At 37.8% G+C, this 16,042-nt stretch overlaps 1 protein-coding gene across 2 annotated transcripts in view; it reads left to right on the forward strand.

Annotated features, from left to right (window-relative positions):
- Positions 1-16,042, forward strand: part of PI4KA (phosphatidylinositol 4-kinase alpha) — a 64,915-nt gene that overhangs the window by 33,789 nt on the left and 15,084 nt on the right. For both annotated transcript variants that reach the window (XM_050907032.1, XM_050907033.1), the window contains exons 20-40: positions 866-974; positions 1,509-1,645; positions 2,600-2,733; positions 3,799-3,881; positions 4,158-4,228; positions 4,346-4,470; positions 4,932-5,013; positions 5,724-5,807; positions 6,170-6,259; positions 7,474-7,593; positions 9,216-9,308; positions 9,661-9,817; positions 10,100-10,227; positions 11,468-11,626; positions 11,886-12,037; positions 12,553-12,660; positions 13,378-13,505; positions 13,586-13,705; positions 14,365-14,444; positions 14,588-14,781; positions 15,525-15,615. In XM_050907032.1, coding sequence (XP_050762989.1) covers positions 866-974; positions 1,509-1,645; positions 2,600-2,733; positions 3,799-3,881; positions 4,158-4,228; positions 4,346-4,470; positions 4,932-5,013; positions 5,724-5,807; positions 6,170-6,259; positions 7,474-7,593; positions 9,216-9,308; positions 9,661-9,817; positions 10,100-10,227; positions 11,468-11,626; positions 11,886-12,037; positions 12,553-12,660; positions 13,378-13,505; positions 13,586-13,705; positions 14,365-14,444; positions 14,588-14,781; positions 15,525-15,615 — 2,445 coding nt within the window. The remainder of the gene's footprint in view (positions 1-865; positions 975-1,508; positions 1,646-2,599; positions 2,734-3,798; positions 3,882-4,157; positions 4,229-4,345; positions 4,471-4,931; positions 5,014-5,723; positions 5,808-6,169; positions 6,260-7,473; positions 7,594-9,215; positions 9,309-9,660; positions 9,818-10,099; positions 10,228-11,467; positions 11,627-11,885; positions 12,038-12,552; positions 12,661-13,377; positions 13,506-13,585; positions 13,706-14,364; positions 14,445-14,587; positions 14,782-15,524; positions 15,616-16,042) is intronic.

Here is a 16,042-nt window from a genome sequence, read left to right on the forward strand (position 1 = left end):
CGAGGGAATTATTGTACAGTTAGAGAAAACTTCTTTAAACTAGATTAGAATCTAACATTTTCTTAATAAAATTTACAGTAATAATACACAGTCATATTGAATAAAGCTCGCAGTTTAATGGGCCATTTTTTTCCCTTTTTAAACACTGCCTGTGCTTCTAACACTTTTTAGGATAACACACAGTGAGCTTTGTTATATAAATTTATCTAAAATTGCATGTCATGTTGGCTGGGATTATAAACTGTGCTCCTCTAGTGGTAGCAGCTGTTTGTGCAAAAAGCATCAGAGAATTTTAATAAATGTGTTGAAAATAATGCTCTTTTACTTGCTTGTTTAGATAGTAAATTCTCCAGAACTGATGTCATTGTGTGCGTGGGTACAAACAATGAAAGATCCCCAATTGGTGCCTCAATGTATTTCCACAAAGCCAATAAACAATAGCAACCAGAAGTACGTTTGACTAATATTTATTTGGTTTTGAGTTCCTTTGCACTGAAGCAAAGCTGCGTGGCATTGTCTTCAACACAGTTTAAAGAACCATGTGGTCTCTTCTTCTCTGCAGTTGATAGTATACTAATATTATGTATTCTCTTCAGAGGTTACTGTATCAGCATGGTATTATTCCTGTGTAAAACAAAGGAAATTCTTACTTCAGGCATCTCAGATGTTAGCATTTCAGATATTCTGACAAGATCTAATTTTCTTCAGTACAACAATAGTAATGTAATACTAGTTTTCATAGGTGACAAAGAATACTACCTTCGTAAATCATAGTAAAGAAGATACAGGAATTGATTCCTTAGCATGGAATTAAGTTATTGTAACTCCCACCATTTTCTGATGTTAATTTTTATTTCTTTGGTAGCTCACTAGACGCTTGCCACCCATCAAGGAGGCCAAGCCCAGGTTGCAAAAGCTGTTCCGTGACTTCTGGTTGTATTCAGTGCTGATGGGATTTGCTGTGGAAGGATCAGGTAGTGTAAATTCTAAGAGAGCAACGTTACTGCTCACATTTAAACTCGTGATGAAGCTAAGCGTAACTGCAAAGCTGAAGAAAAATCAGAGGCATAAAGACATTACAAAGCAAACAGCTTACATGACAGTTCTCTGGTAGGATTTCTTGACATCTTTGCTCTGTTTTGCTGTGAGATTGAGCACAGTACAACTTGTTCTTGTACTTGGGTTTTCTTTTTCAAAGCTAATACAGCAGTTAGCCTTAGTTAAGTATGAGTTTTGATAGCTAAGTTCCTGAAACGGAAGATCAGACACGTGGGGTACAATGGTGATCAGGTAGAAACTTCCTACCCATTGAGAAACTTCACTTGGAATTACCTAAACATGTTTATTATGTTTGGAACATGGATCACTTGTGTTGAGTGTTTGTGCTTAAGTGCATAAAAAATTGGCCCTAGGAAGTAGTACAAAGCTTGATAATGCTAGTTAACTTTGTGAATCTTAATACTGTTTTTCTCCCCCACCCCACCTTCCTCTTTATACTTGTGCTCCAGGTCTCTGGCCGGAAGAATGGTATGAAGGCGTATGTGAAATTGCCACCAAGTCTCCATTACTCACATTTCCCAGCAAAGAACCACTTCGATCTGTTCTTCAGTACAATTCTGCCATGAAGAATGATACCGTGACTTCTGTAAGAATTAATTTCTTATATTATCTCCTTCCATAATGTCTGTTAGTGTTAAATGATATAGTAACCATGATTTATTGAAATAGCACAATACCCATTCAACCTGCCTCCTATTAGTGAAAAACAGCTTTTTTACGCTACTCTTATGACAACAGTGTACCTAAATGACTTGGGTTTAGTTTTGTTGAGTGCTAATACAAGTGTTTAGGGCGGTAGCTACACTATTTTGATTAGGTGTAGAAACCAGTTCTTTATGGAGATGGAAGCCTTTTAATAGTTTTTCATCCATTTTGTATCAGACAGACAAAACTTGCACTGTTTAAAAAAACAAAACAACAGACTTTGGAAGGAAGCAACACATACAGTCTTTCAAAGAAATGTTCAAAGAAATGTTAAGTGAGCTTTTTTCCCTTTTTATCCTCTGGCTTGGTACTGGTATACTTCTCTCTCCCTAGTGTTTGCTGGATAGATTTTACCTGAGGACTATTTGTGGTAGCAGTGTAAAGTGGATTGAAGAGTTGCAGCTTATGAAATGTCTTTGTCTGGCTCCCAGATAATACAGAAATCTCCATTGTGCCTAGATACTCAGTTCTGTGACATCAAAGAATGGCACAACAGACCCATGAAGTTTAAGAAGCTGGGCAAGGTTGATGTTGATCAAAATTACATGCATTTAGTGTAGGAACTGTATTTGTTCATTGGTATAACTGTATGGAAACTAGCAGTTACTTCAGTAGGGAGCTTGACTCCAGTATTTAATTCTGTTTAATTCTGTATTTGAAGAATCATGACTTGCTGAGTCAGAGCAGGTTGGTCTTAGTCTGCAGACAGAGGCATCCTGGCATATTGTTTGTGAAGGTTAAAAAGTAAAAAGGGTAATAGCTGAAAGCAAACGTTTTCAGAACACAAATTAATATAGTACTTCCACTTCAGATAACTTTATGTATTCATCTCTAGGCTGAATTAAATGAATTGCGGAGTACCATAATAAATCTCTTGGATCCTCCTCCGGAAGTGTCAGCGCTGATCAATAAGTTGGACTTTGCCATGTCTACCTATCTCCTTTCTGTTTACCGCCTAGAGTATATGAGGTATATATATACTTTTTTCACTGATTAATTAAAAAAAAAAAAAAAAAAAATTAAAAACTGTGTATGTTCAAGTCAGAATTGCCAGACACTAAGATGAATGAGAATCAGTATTTTGAGTCACATTAGCTCTGTTGAAGATTCTGAGACTGGGAATTCATCTGTGCAAAAATGCATCTAGAGTAGATAAAAAGGATGGAATAATATGGTAGGGCCCAAAAAATGGGATCTCCTCTGTATAAGAACTAATAGAAGATGGACAAAAGGGTTCTTTAAAGGAATGTCTTGCAAGGATCATGTATCCTCTGCACAGAGTTTTGTGCTTGCACCTCTGAAGGACACTGTAGACACTTGCGTGTCCTGTGAGATTAGTGTAATGTAGGAGCTGAGAAAATTTTTTTGTAGTGTACTTTTTTTCTCTCAGTAGTGTGTATTAGGTTGTACTAATTAAACATACTGAATTCACAGACTTTTTTTTTTTTTCCTTTAAAAGTGTGTTTATTACTGCTATTCAAAGAGCTGTGTAGCTGAAAGCTGAGGTGGCGGTCTAGCAGTGAGGAAAGTAGGAAGAAACTTCTCCATCACATTTTTACTTTGACAATAACTGACATTTTAACTTTAACAATAACGGGGCAACCATTTCCGGAAACATCTTGGCTGTATTTTAGAAGCAGTTTTTTAATGAGTGATATTTCCAACATATGCAAATTCAACAAATGCAAAGCATATAGAAACGCCAAAGATTGTACCCTGTTTATATGTTTGTGGTGATTGTATAAGTGCATCATCATCAGGTTTCCCACTCCTGAGGTGTGAAAGTTATTGTCTCAGTAACAAATGAGCATTTTATGATCTGAGCCCTGGTAGTTGAATGTCGAAACAAATAGCAATATCACACTTACTAGAGACTTAAAATTATCATGAAATGAACAATTACCATATGTGTGTGGTGTGTACTGTGACATTAAAGTACATAGATTTGTGTTGAAGATGTTTAAAAGAAAATAAAAAGAAAAAAAACCTAAAAAACCCAAGACAACCCAACCCACAAAACTCTTCTTTTCCTAGGGTGTTGCGTTCAACTGACCAAGATCGCTTCCAAGTCATGTTTTGCTATTTTGAGGATAAAGCAATTCAAAAAGACAAATCTGGTAAGATTACCTGTCTAGGTTGTCTTGCAACTTGAGATACTAGGAAGTTATCTCCAGGCATGCAAAACTAAAACAAATCAAGCAATTATATAACAAAATTAATCATGTTCACTAGATTGCTGTTGCTTTATTCTTGCCCAGAACACTGGTTTTGTTTTGAAACAGCTTGGTTCAGTGTTGGCTGAGTAAACATAAACACTTTTTAACTGTTAAACATGATTTATAAAGCAAACGTAATTCTGATAATCAAACCTGTCACTTCTGTCAATTCCTCAGGCATGATGCAGTGTGTGATAGCTGTTGCTGATAAGGTGTTTGAAGCTTTCCTGACAATGATGGCTGATAAAGTAGGTTACATGGAAACTAAAATTTTAAATTTGTATAAATGTTCTCATTTCAGTTTATGAAAGTGTGCTTGTCTTTTTTCTTAAGAGCTTCATGCTTCTCTTTTGCATGCTTTTTAGCCTAAAACTAAGGAGAACGAAGAAGAGCTGGAGAGGCATGCTCAGTTCTTGCTGGTGAATTTTAACCACATTCACAAGAGGATCAGGAGAGTTGCAGACAAATACTTATCTGGTCTGGTAGACAAGTGAGTATAGATTTCATTTTCCTGTTCTCTTTTCTCATTGACTGCTTAGTGATTACTTATGCGATTGATGACAACAGTCAAGTGGATTTCTTGGCTGGTGCTTCTGCTGAAACATCTCCTTGAAAAATAACGTTCAATAGTATTTTTAACCACGCCTGAAACCCCTGCTTAAAATGTCTGTGACTGCTTAGTCTTCCCATGGATGGAGCAAACCAAAGTGCCCATGAAATGCAATCTCAGTTCCTATGAAATAGCTCTACTTAGCTTGCTCTTAGAGAGCTTTTGACTCTGTATTGAGCAAGGGTGTTGTGAGCCATGGCAAGCTTTGTGACTTCCGTTGAATATGAGCTTACCTGGTGATGTATATAGCTAGCTCTTTGAGCAGCTCCATTTCTTGATAAAATAATTTCCTTCCTCAGCTCTCTATGGTTATTGTGTTTCTGAATCCTGTCTTGCTCTAGATTTCCTCACTTGCTGTGGAGTGGAACTGTGCTGAAGACTATGCTAGATATTCTGCAGACACTGTCACTGTCTCTTAGTGCAGTAAGTTCCTTTTTTTAGTAATGCTACTAGGGAAATAAAATGTATATTTCCATTTTTCCTTAGTAGAACTGAATTTTTGCTTTGTTTTGCATTTATTTGATACTTATTTGAGTTCTTAATTTTTTTTTCTATCATCACTAAGATTGATAAAAATCTTAATTTTAAGTTCTGTGAAGTAAGGAGTGCATTTGCACCCCTGTCTCATATGTAGTAAAACTAGTGCTAGAGAGTTGTTGTCAGATGTGGTTCAGAAAGTCAAATTTAGCATCAAGAATAAAACACAGGATTACCCATGACAGGTTGTAACTGTTGAACTGTCTCATTTGAAATAAAAGTTTGGTGGTGGTTTTTTGGTTTGGGGGGGGGGTGTTGTTTATGAATTATGGTTGTCAGATTATATTCTTTCCAGTCTGTGTATGTGTATCCATAGTCCTTGGATATATTACATACTTGTATTTTTTAAGATGGGAATGCTTTATAGAGTTTTGTACTCAAGGAGAGGGCTTTGGATTTTTAAAATTATTTATACTGAAAACCAAACTGGAATAAAAAATGTTTCTTAGAGCTGTTCAGATTGACTTTGAGAGCAAGTATTAGCAAAAAGATTTGGTAAATCAGACTTCTTGTTTGAGGAGAATGCTACCTGTAGTGTTCAAGTTAAGTGATGATGAATTTTATCTTACTGAGAATTGATAATTGTTTTTGTTTAGGACATTCACAAGGACCAACCGTACTACGACATTCCTGATGCTCCATATAGAATAACTGTCCCTGACACACATGAAGCCAGAGAGGTAGGTGGTCCTCCTTGATTTGTCAAACAACAAAATAATGCCTGACTTTTTTATGCCAAGGAGATAAATTAGTGAGCTACTCTGAATTGTCCTGTTCTTAAAAATACTTCCCTAGGTAAGGTTTTTCTAATACAATATGACACTTGGTATTTATGTTTTTCTGAATCTTATTATTTTGCTTGACTTGAAGCATGACAGTTCTTTGCTTACCAAGGGTACATGTAGTTGTTACGGAAAATTTTAACCATATCATGTTGCTGCAACCTGCCTTACTCCCTGTGTTACTTATTACACCATAAAACCAGTTCCTCTTGTTAAAAGTCCTGTATTTTACTGATTGTATTGATGCTTTCTAATTCCAGAGTATAGTCAAGGATTTTGCTGCACGCTGTGGTATGATTCTGCAAGAAGCAATGAAATGGGCTCCCTCAGTTACAAAATCTCATCTACAGGTAATTACCCTGCTTCTGTGAAAGAATTTGATCTTTGCAGATCTTCAAAATGAGAATTAAATTATGTGGTGTTTTTTATTTTTTTCAGGCTATCCAAGCATCATTTTAAATTTTTCTGTTGCTCTAAGATTTCCTTTACAGCATTGGCAGAGAATAATTAGAATTTCTGATTTGATGTGACTTTTGATGTAGTCCAAACCTGAGTATCTTGAAAATAACAGGTTTGTAAACAGTTGGTCGTCCTGGATTTACTTCAGAAGTCAGAATTTGGTATAATAGAATCATCTGCCTAGCAAAGTTTGTGTAATGCTGGCGCATTAGCTGAAAATATCAACTGGACTGAAATGTATGATTAGGATGTAAAACTTGTTTCTTATTTCCCTCTTGGGAGGATGTTTTCTTCTGTCTTTATGTTTTTGGTTTTGGTTTTGTTTTTAATACAGATAAACACTGCTAATACATGAGACCACTACAGACTTTAATTTGAGCGTGGGTGTAGTAAATGCTCACATGTGGCAGAGTTCAGTAGAAAGCAGTCACAAGACCACAAGCAAGATTACAAAAGACTATTTATGATGTACTAATAAAATAAATAAAATACCTTTTATGTACATAAAAAGTCTCACTATAGTAAAACGCAGGTCTCTGTTAATCCTTGGTGAGTAGTTGAAGAAACTACGTAGTCCAGGTTAGACTAGTATTCTGTCTAGAGGTGTCTAACTTGGTGTTGATAACAGAATTTCTGGGGAGGCTCAAGATCTGGGACACTGCGACGCTACCTGAAGTTTATATTTCCTTCCCTAAAGAAAATACTCAAGGGATTCTATCCTTATGTAAAAGGATAACTAATTGTATTCCCTTCTTCCATGGAGTCCAAAGCATTTCCTTTCGTAAGGTTCTTTTTGTGAAAGGTGATTCTTTTTAAAGAAGGCCTCAGCCTTCAAGTATCTATCTTGATCACTTTATCCTTTTACAAAATGGAACGAGTCTTACTCTTTACGTATTTAGGAGGACATTCAGAGTTTCTTATTGCCAGGGGAGCGATGCCTAAAAGGGAGTAGAGACAGTCTATTTATGTCAGGTATGTGTGTAATTAAGTTTTCTGGTAGTTTGCAATGATGCAACACTTGCTTATGAGCTGTCTTATTTTGAAAAAAACAGTAGTTTTCCAACAAACACTTTGTTTTGTTTTGTTTTGTTTTGTTCTTTGTCAGGAGTACCTAAACAAACATCAGAACTGGGTATCAGGTTTGTCCCAGCACACAGGACTGGCTATGGCTACGGAAAGCGTTTTGCACTTCGCAGGCTACAACAGACAGAACACCACTCTGGGCGTGAGTATTGGGCACAATTCTTGTTTGTTTGTTTGTGCACCTGTGAAGCTATCATGTTGATTTTATAACATTCAGTGTAGCCACATAATACAGATTTTCTAAATCACCTTTGTCATAGCACTTGAACATTACTCAGCAAGATACCTTATTTCTTTCCATCTCAAATCAAGGTATCTTCCAGTCATGTTGTTCTGTAAAATACTGAAAAGTAAGATCGTAACAAGCAAGAAAATAAAACTGTATCTAATGCTGTTTTAAGAGTTTTCTATAGATGATCTTTAATGATTTGAAAGTAGCATCTTTGTGTAAGACTGAAATGAGCTGCTTTCTAGAATAGTAACGTAGGTGAGTGTTGGGTGCTCTGAGTTTTACATAGGTTCACTCAAAACATGCTTTTGCATTGAATATTTCCTGCAGTTATATGCAGTTTTTTACAGTTCATTTTTTCTCATTTGTGGTTGTAATTTCTGATCTCTTGGAGAAACATCTGGTATAATCTGTTGTATCATCAGCCAGCTTGTTTTCTAGCAGCAGCTCTGAAGCTGCCTCCACGCCCAGCTTTAGCAGGATTTCCTTTTGGTTCTCTGTTGCAGTTGTCCTTCTAAACAGCACTAGTCACTAAATGTAAATAGGATAAAGAACTCCCAGGACTGAGGAGTGCAGTCACGTAGTTCCCTAAAGGGGCAAAGTGAAAAAACTTAATAGACTAATGACTATGCTGGAAGAAACTAGAAACTTTACAACTGGAAAGGAAAGGAGAGAAACAACTGTCTCATTTTCTTAATATGTTAACAGTATTCGTTTTGATTAGGACCCTTCTGCGTGTCAGCCAAGTGACAAAAGCTCTTTCAGAAAGCTTTCAGATTGCTAGCAGTTTGTTTTTCCTCCTGCTTTGTTCCCATGGACTGGACATTGCTAATGCAAAGATGATAGTATGCAAATTTTATATCCAAAATATGTAATAAGAATAGTTCTCAGAAGTTTATCCGTTGCTGAGCCAAGCTAGCCACTAGCAGTACTGAAGCAAAGCATTGCAGGAGTGTTGAATTTTTGATGGTTTTGCTAGCCTTGTATTTTAGTATTAAATCCTCAATATAAAAAATGCATTTTACAGTGTAAAGAATCACTTTTTTTGTTTGTTTTTGAGGAGAAACCTCTGAGTCACAAATCCCTGAGTGCTTCTGCAAAGGGCAACACGGATTACTAGTGCATTTTTTAAAGATAGGAACAAAATACTCTCTCTGCATTACTGTCAGTTCAGCAAGCTATTGCATGGAGAGGGCAGAAGCAAGATGACATCTACTCTTCTGTCTTCTTCCTTAGCCTGTTCATGAAAAGGGAGCAGCAGTCCCAGAGATTCTATTCCTTTTATGCTTTTTTTTGGTCTTTCAAAAAGTATATACAAATACATATATATTTCAAACTGTATACAAGGAATTAATGCACATGTTCCTTATGTCATTTTTATCAGTCTGGGTGCTGTTCTACCCATGTTCATGATACTATTCTGTTTATTAGCATAAAGAAAACTAAACTTAAAACATATGTGAATGTATAAATAGAAAAAAAGACAAGTGGTTGGATATGAACAATATAAACAGCTATATGTGGTCTGGTCATAGGCAACCCAGCTAACTGAAAGACCAACTTGCGTAAAGAAGGACTACTCCAACTTCATGGCTTCTCTTAACTTGCGGAACCGCTATGCGGGAGAGGTAAGTACAGGATTTCTTGTGAGTGTGGAGTGTCTACGAGCTCTGGCATGGCTTTTCAGGGGATGATGTCCCTTCCAACCTAAACTGTTGTATGATTCTGTGTTATTTTAAGCACAGACTCTAAAGTTAAATTCCTTCAAGATAAACGATATAATTTTCCTAGGTTATTAAACAGATCATTTTACTGTTGGTCTTGCAGGAAGTTCTTAGATTGCAGATAAAGCTAAAGATTTAGCAAAGTAGTAGCAAAAGATGTCTCTGTTTGTGGAGTTCCTTAGTCAGCATATGACCAATACCAAACTAGATTCCTAAAAATACTGTTCTGTGTTGAAAAACCCATTATATTTTACAGGTTTCTGGAATGATTCAGTTCTCAAATGCTACAGGACGAACATCTGACCTGAATAAACTGATGGTCAAAGAGCTGAATGATGCTCTTGAATCAGGCCACACTGAATTCTACACCCAGGCCATGTTTAAGTTGACTGCGCTGCTAATAAGCAGCAAAGGTAATGAAAAACAAATGGAGTTCTGGTTTCTGGCTGTGAATGCCAAGAGTAATAAACTACAAAAACTATCTGTATACAAACCCAGTACGCATCAGCTTGAAGCAAAACTGTGTTTTGAGTTTTTTCAATTAGGCTTATATTGGGGCTATATTATAGCTTATTATTCTTAAACTAGAAGCTATTTGTTAGGAGTTTATTACATACTTGCACACCAATTTCATGCTGATGTGAAAAGCATTTATTTATTCTGTTGGAGAAATCTGAGTGAATGTTTGTTTTCAGACTGTGATCCCCAGCTCCTTCATCATCTGTGTTGGGGACCCCTGCGAATGTTCAATGAACATGGCATGGAAACAGCAATTGCTTGCTGGGAGTGGCTGCTTGCTGCCAAGAACGGAATAGAAGTGCCGGTAGGAAGCTATTTAAAAACTCTTTCTCTGTCCCTGCAAGGGGAGAAGAGAGAAAATTTTGAGAGATTCACAGCTATTGTGAATCTGTGTCAAGTAAGGATGTTAAATGCATTGTTAATCACTTTAGCCTGCCAGGAAATCTCTGTTCATGTATTGTTGGAAGTCTGAGCACTTTCACGAAGTAGACTGTGGGAAACGGATCTTTCTCAGCAGCAGGAATGATACAGCAAAGGAAATCTGCTAGGATCTCAGCTGTACAATTTACTTTGCTGCTGAGATGCCTGAGCTGCTCATGAATCAGGTTCTAAACTGCCACAATTTATAGAATGGTGTTTTAAAACAAATAGAAATCAATGTGCCTGCTCATCAGTCAGAGCCTCTGGTATCTGGCATTGCACCCTTGCATAAAAAATAGGCTTGCAAGTGTCCTAATCCTGTAACAGGCTAGACCAGCTGTATTTTATGAGGTGGGGATGAATCTAATAGTAATAAAGCAGCTCAGCATGGTGTAGTGACAACCCACACACAGCTGAGAAAGCTGCCTCTGGTAATTGCTCCAGTTAGTGAGCACTAAGTGTTTCACTTGCTGGAGATAATCATCAATCTGAATTTACTTAGGTCGGTTTACATGCACATTTCAGTGTTTAACTTCTTAAGCATCAGTTTCATTTTTTCTCTTAGGCTTCTGGGGAATCTCATTGTATCTTGTTGAGGAGATCAGATAAGCACCCTTGGTTGCTGGGCCTCTTTTCTACCAGAGGATGCTGCTCCCTCGAGCAGGTTCAGCAAAAGTGAATTGTGTGCCATCTTTATGTTGCGCGCTTCATCAGCTGTGTGTGCTCGTGGGCCAAACTGCATCCTGCAGTACATGAGAACCTGGCATATGCTTGCCTCTGCTGTCCTGGTGTTGGAGGCAGTAACCTTTAGTAGAGCGGGAGGATGGATGGCACCAGCTGATCTAACAGTTCAGTCTCCTCAACAAAGTACAGCGCTTGTCTGCTGTTGCACTTAGTCCTTCTGTTACTAGCTGAACTGGGGGAATCTTTCTTCCCTTCATAATTTAGGATATGAAAGAAACATTTCAGGTGGGTTGTATAGACCTGTCTCTGCCTCTCCGTTAACATTGCAGTGAATTTTAATTGATGTATTAGATTCTTGTGTGCGCTATGGAGAAAGATTGTGCTTTCCATATGAGAAGATGCTCTTGAAACAAGAAACACTGTTATCTTCCTTTTTGCAGTTCATGCGGGAAATGGCAGGAGCCTGGCAGATGACAGTGGAGCAGAAAGTTGGCCTGTTCTCTGCTGAGCAGAAAGAAGCAGATCCATTAGCAGCCTCAGAAGAGAGCCAGCCGAGGCCTTGTCCACCAGAGGTGACTCCACATTACATCTGGATAGAGGTGTGTATTTCTTCTGAACATCCCACGTATGGCGGTATTGCAGTGACACGGTGATTAAGCTACTCTGCACTATTTGTTCTCATGATTCAGGGAGTGGAGTCTTGTTGGTAGTCCTTCTGCCTCAAAGCCAGGAGACATGCTCTTTTTAGATGAGCATAATAATTGAGGGGGAGGAAGGTGTTTGAAACAGAAAAGACTGGGGTTTTTTTGAAATAAAAAAGGTCAAAGGAAGCATGGCATATCGTTCTCTCTTTCTCAGTTTTTGGTGCAGAGATTTGAAATAGCCAAATACTGCAGTTCTGACCAAATAGAGATCTTCTCCAGCCTGCTCCAGCGGTCTCTTTCGTTGAACATTGGAGGGGCGAAAGGCAGTTTGAATCGGCATGTGGCAGCAATTGGACCCCGATTTAAGTGAGTAGGTTTTTTTTCCTTGGTGGAAGAAATAAGGTTATAGAGGGATGGGAGAAAAAAACTAAACACTAAATGCATAACTTGTCCTTGGCTTCAAGTGGTGAAAATTCCTTTAAAAGCCTGGAATGATGTAGAGTCTAAGCTGTGTTTTCAAAGTAGAAGTAGCTAACTTTAACTTGAAAGTCATTTTTGGTGCTTCAGAAAATTTCATGGGATAATTTCGTACAGTGAATTGCCCGCACCATGGATCCAGTCAATGTATCAGTTGGGGTAATTTTGCTCCAATAATTGTTTTCACTTTTTGTGACTTGAAGGCTTCAACTTCCTATGGTTTGGTAGTCACAGCTTTAGAAACAGACTGATGATAATGAAAACAGTTTACCAAGAGCTCTGAAACAGTCACTTTTCAATGAGTTGAATGGAGTTACAGCTGTAGCTGTGGTTTCTATGGTGTTGCATTGGTCACCATTTTGGGAATGCCAAAATTTTCATTCTCTAACTATTTTGCTTATTAGGTTACTGACTCTGGGGTTGTCTTTGCTGCATGCTGATGTGGTTCCAAATGCAACTATTCGAAACGTTTTGAGAGAAAAGATTTATTCAACTGCCTTTGATTATTTCAGGTACTTTTTTATTTGCAACTACTCACTGAAAGTGTGTGTGTGATTTCCTGAACCTTCCATGATACTTCAAAGCAGCAGCTGTCTTTCTGTTCTAGTGATTTAACTTCTTCCTTTCCTTTTTCACCCATTTTAACAGAAAATTTTCTTTTCCTTGTGCTTTTGTGTAGTTCATAAACCATCTCAAAGAGGCTTAGATGTAAGTTCCAGTTTTTATGTGTGGTTTATAAAGTAGTACCTTCAGGAATGTTACTGTTCTTTTCTTTCTTTCCTTAATTTGGAGTTTATTCAATGCTCAAAACTGTACCTAGATTTATAAGATTTAAAGAATTGCTGTTACAGAGCGTGTGGCTGAAATATAGTTTCACTGTTTTGAAAATACACCCACACTGAATCTGATGATTTCAATGTTTGACATGGGCACAACAGAAAATAATATAATTGATAGGAATGTCTGAATGTGAGGAGGTCAGTCAGTCATAATATTAAATTTCAGATGAATCCAAGATGCTGACAGACTGCTGTTTAATTTTCAGTTATAACAGAAAGTTAGTACTCTTCAGTCAGACAGAATAAAGCAATGAGGATAAAATGTAGTGATGTGTAGTCTCATCCTTGTAGATTCTCATCAGAATAAGAAATATGACTCAATTAGATTTGTGTGGGTTTTGTTTTTTTCTAATATACTCAACTTCACATTATTTGTGTGATTTCTTTAAGTTGTCCCTCAAAGTTCCCTACACAAGGGGAAAAGAGGCTTCGTGAGGATATCAGCATATTGATCAAGTTTTGGACAGCGATGTTCTCAGACAAGAAGTATCTGACAGCCAGCCAACTCGTGCCGCCTGGTGAGTTCCTTTATGTGCCGTTTCAAAAGCCTGTTGTTTCTTTGATTGGATTCTACATCAGATCTGTGCTCTGTTGTTAGATAATCAAGACACCAGGAGCAACCTGGATATCAACGTTGGATCTCGGCAACAGGCTACACAAGGATGGATAAATACTTACCCTTTGTCCAGTGGCATGTCAACCATATCTAAAAAATCAGGTATCTTTTTTTTTTTTTTTACCAGCTCATTGCAGCCAATTTTACAGCATATTTTATATGCAGATATTGCTTAAAGTCAATATTTACTTTTAATATTGGGCTCTTGTTCTTCTGGCAGGGCATTTAATTATCAGTGCCAAACTTTGGAGAGGGGGCAGAAAAAGTCTTGCTGGTAGCGAGCAGCAAAGTTTTGAAATTACCTGGGTTTTTTGATAGAATGTTCAGTTCTAAAGTGCAGAAGAAATAAGACTGGAGGTCAAGATATATTGAAATCCTGTAAGGAAATTGCTTTGTGCAAATGTGCCCCTAGTGCTTTCTGGGGGCAGCAGAGTGACAGTAGATTGTGGGCTGTGTTTTTGTACAGTTGTAAACTATGTGCTCTTTCTTTTTAGTAGGGTGTCGTGTTTCTAAAGTGAATGCAATACTGGCTAAATTGATATCCCTGTAGCCTGTTGTACTCCGTATGTTCAGAGAACAACTACACGATGAGTAGCTACAGTGCTGACTTTCTGAAGTCGCTCTGATCTAAATTTACAAGTGTCCTATGGTTATTGCCTATCAGTTTTTATGCGTTAATGTTGCCAGGTGTGGACAGTTTGAAAGCACCATTTAACATACTGAACAAAAGCCATTGAAAATGTTTTTATCCTTGTCTCAAGGAATGTCGAAGAAGACTAACAGAGGTACGCAGCTACACAAGTACTACATGAAGCGAAGAACATTACTGCTCTCGTTGCTGGTGGGTCATCAGAAGAATGGGGAAACTGCATGGATTTCTAAGACCCTGTTGTTGCTGCAGGATACATAAACTGAAGTATGAAGTTGGGAGTGTTTTTTCTTCTTCCAGAAAACACTTTTTTTTTTTCCCCCTGTTTCCCTCAGGCTACTGAGATTGAACGTTTAATCACATGGTACAATCCACTGTCTTCCCCTGAGCTAGAGTTGGATCAAACTGGAGAGAGCAGTGTAGCAAACTGGAGGTCTAAGTATATCAGTCTTAGCGAGAAGCAATGGAAGGATAATGTAAATCTGGCTTGGAGCATTTCTCCTCATCTTGCTGTACAGCTGCCTACCAGGTGAGATATTTGAAAAGAAAGAACTGATGTAATTCCTGCTGCCTTAGAAGTTGAGTGAGTACTTACGCTGTAAGTACTGATGGCACTTGCTCCTGTTTACACCCCACTTGCATACTTTCACAGCTGGTTGAGACCTTTGAAATGAGAAGAACTAGATTACTTAGTGTACTCGTTTGGCTCAGGCTCTAGTGGAGTCCAACTTCCTTTCCTGCCACCCATTCTTTGCTAACACTTAGACGGTGTTTTGTTCAGAAGAAATCATGTTTGGTTTTTAATAGCATTTAACCCATTAGCAGGCATAGCATTTAAACAGTGCTAAAAGTATCTTTGAATGAAGTGTTCTAACTATGTATTGGCTTGCACTTTAATAAGTATAATAGGAGAATTAGCATAGTAGGCTCCGGAAGGGAAAGGAAATTCTTTCCCCCTTACAACAGTGATAGTTTTTGCCAAGTAGAGTTCTGCACGCTGGTTTCTGTAGAATCCCAGACAGTGTATTTCAGCCAAGAATCCAATAGTGGGCTAAAATACTAGTGGTTTATACAAAAGCATTGGATGAGGACCAGTTGTTCCTGAATCCTCTTTTGACAGCATATTGGTCCCTCAGTGTGCATTATTTCATAGTTGGACTATTTGTTTATTAAGCATATACTTTTCTGCCTTTTGCTGTCCTCATCTTCACATAAATAGAAAAGGCTGTCAAAATTTTCTAATAACGTTTTTGTATTCCTGGTTATACTTAGATTTAAGAACACTGAAGCTATTGGAACAGAAGTGACCCGTCTGGTTCGGTTGGACCCAGGAGCTGTTAGTGATGTTCCTGAAGCAATAAAGGTACTTGTGAATATTTATTCTATTACAGGGTGCCAGTATGCCCGTTTCATCCAGATATATTGGAAAATACAGTCTTTACTTAATGCAGTGTATGTTCTAGTGCTAACCATAAGTCTGTAGGAGAGAATGACAGAACAGCTGTGGAAATAGGGTGCTGAGGCAAGAATCAGAGTAATAAGAGTAGGTGGCTGGTTAGCTAATGGTACATCTTGCTCCTGGGTATATTCTCACCATACACAAAATGTCTCAAAACTCATCACTTGCAGTACAGCCACCATTTCTGTTCCTTTTGCATAATATGTAAAAAGACCACTGGTGAGTGCTGCTGCTGAAATTATTTCAAGCTTAACTTGTTCTGTGTGTCAAGAGGCCAAGCCTCTTAAAATGGAGGAGACTCTTCATGGTGATCTGCAGTGAAGCACTTTGA

Source organism: Gymnogyps californianus, chromosome 16 (genome assembly GCF_018139145.2).
Source record: "Gymnogyps californianus isolate 813 chromosome 16, ASM1813914v2, whole genome shotgun sequence".
Taxonomy (NCBI): Eukaryota; Metazoa; Chordata; class Aves; order Accipitriformes; family Cathartidae; genus Gymnogyps; species Gymnogyps californianus.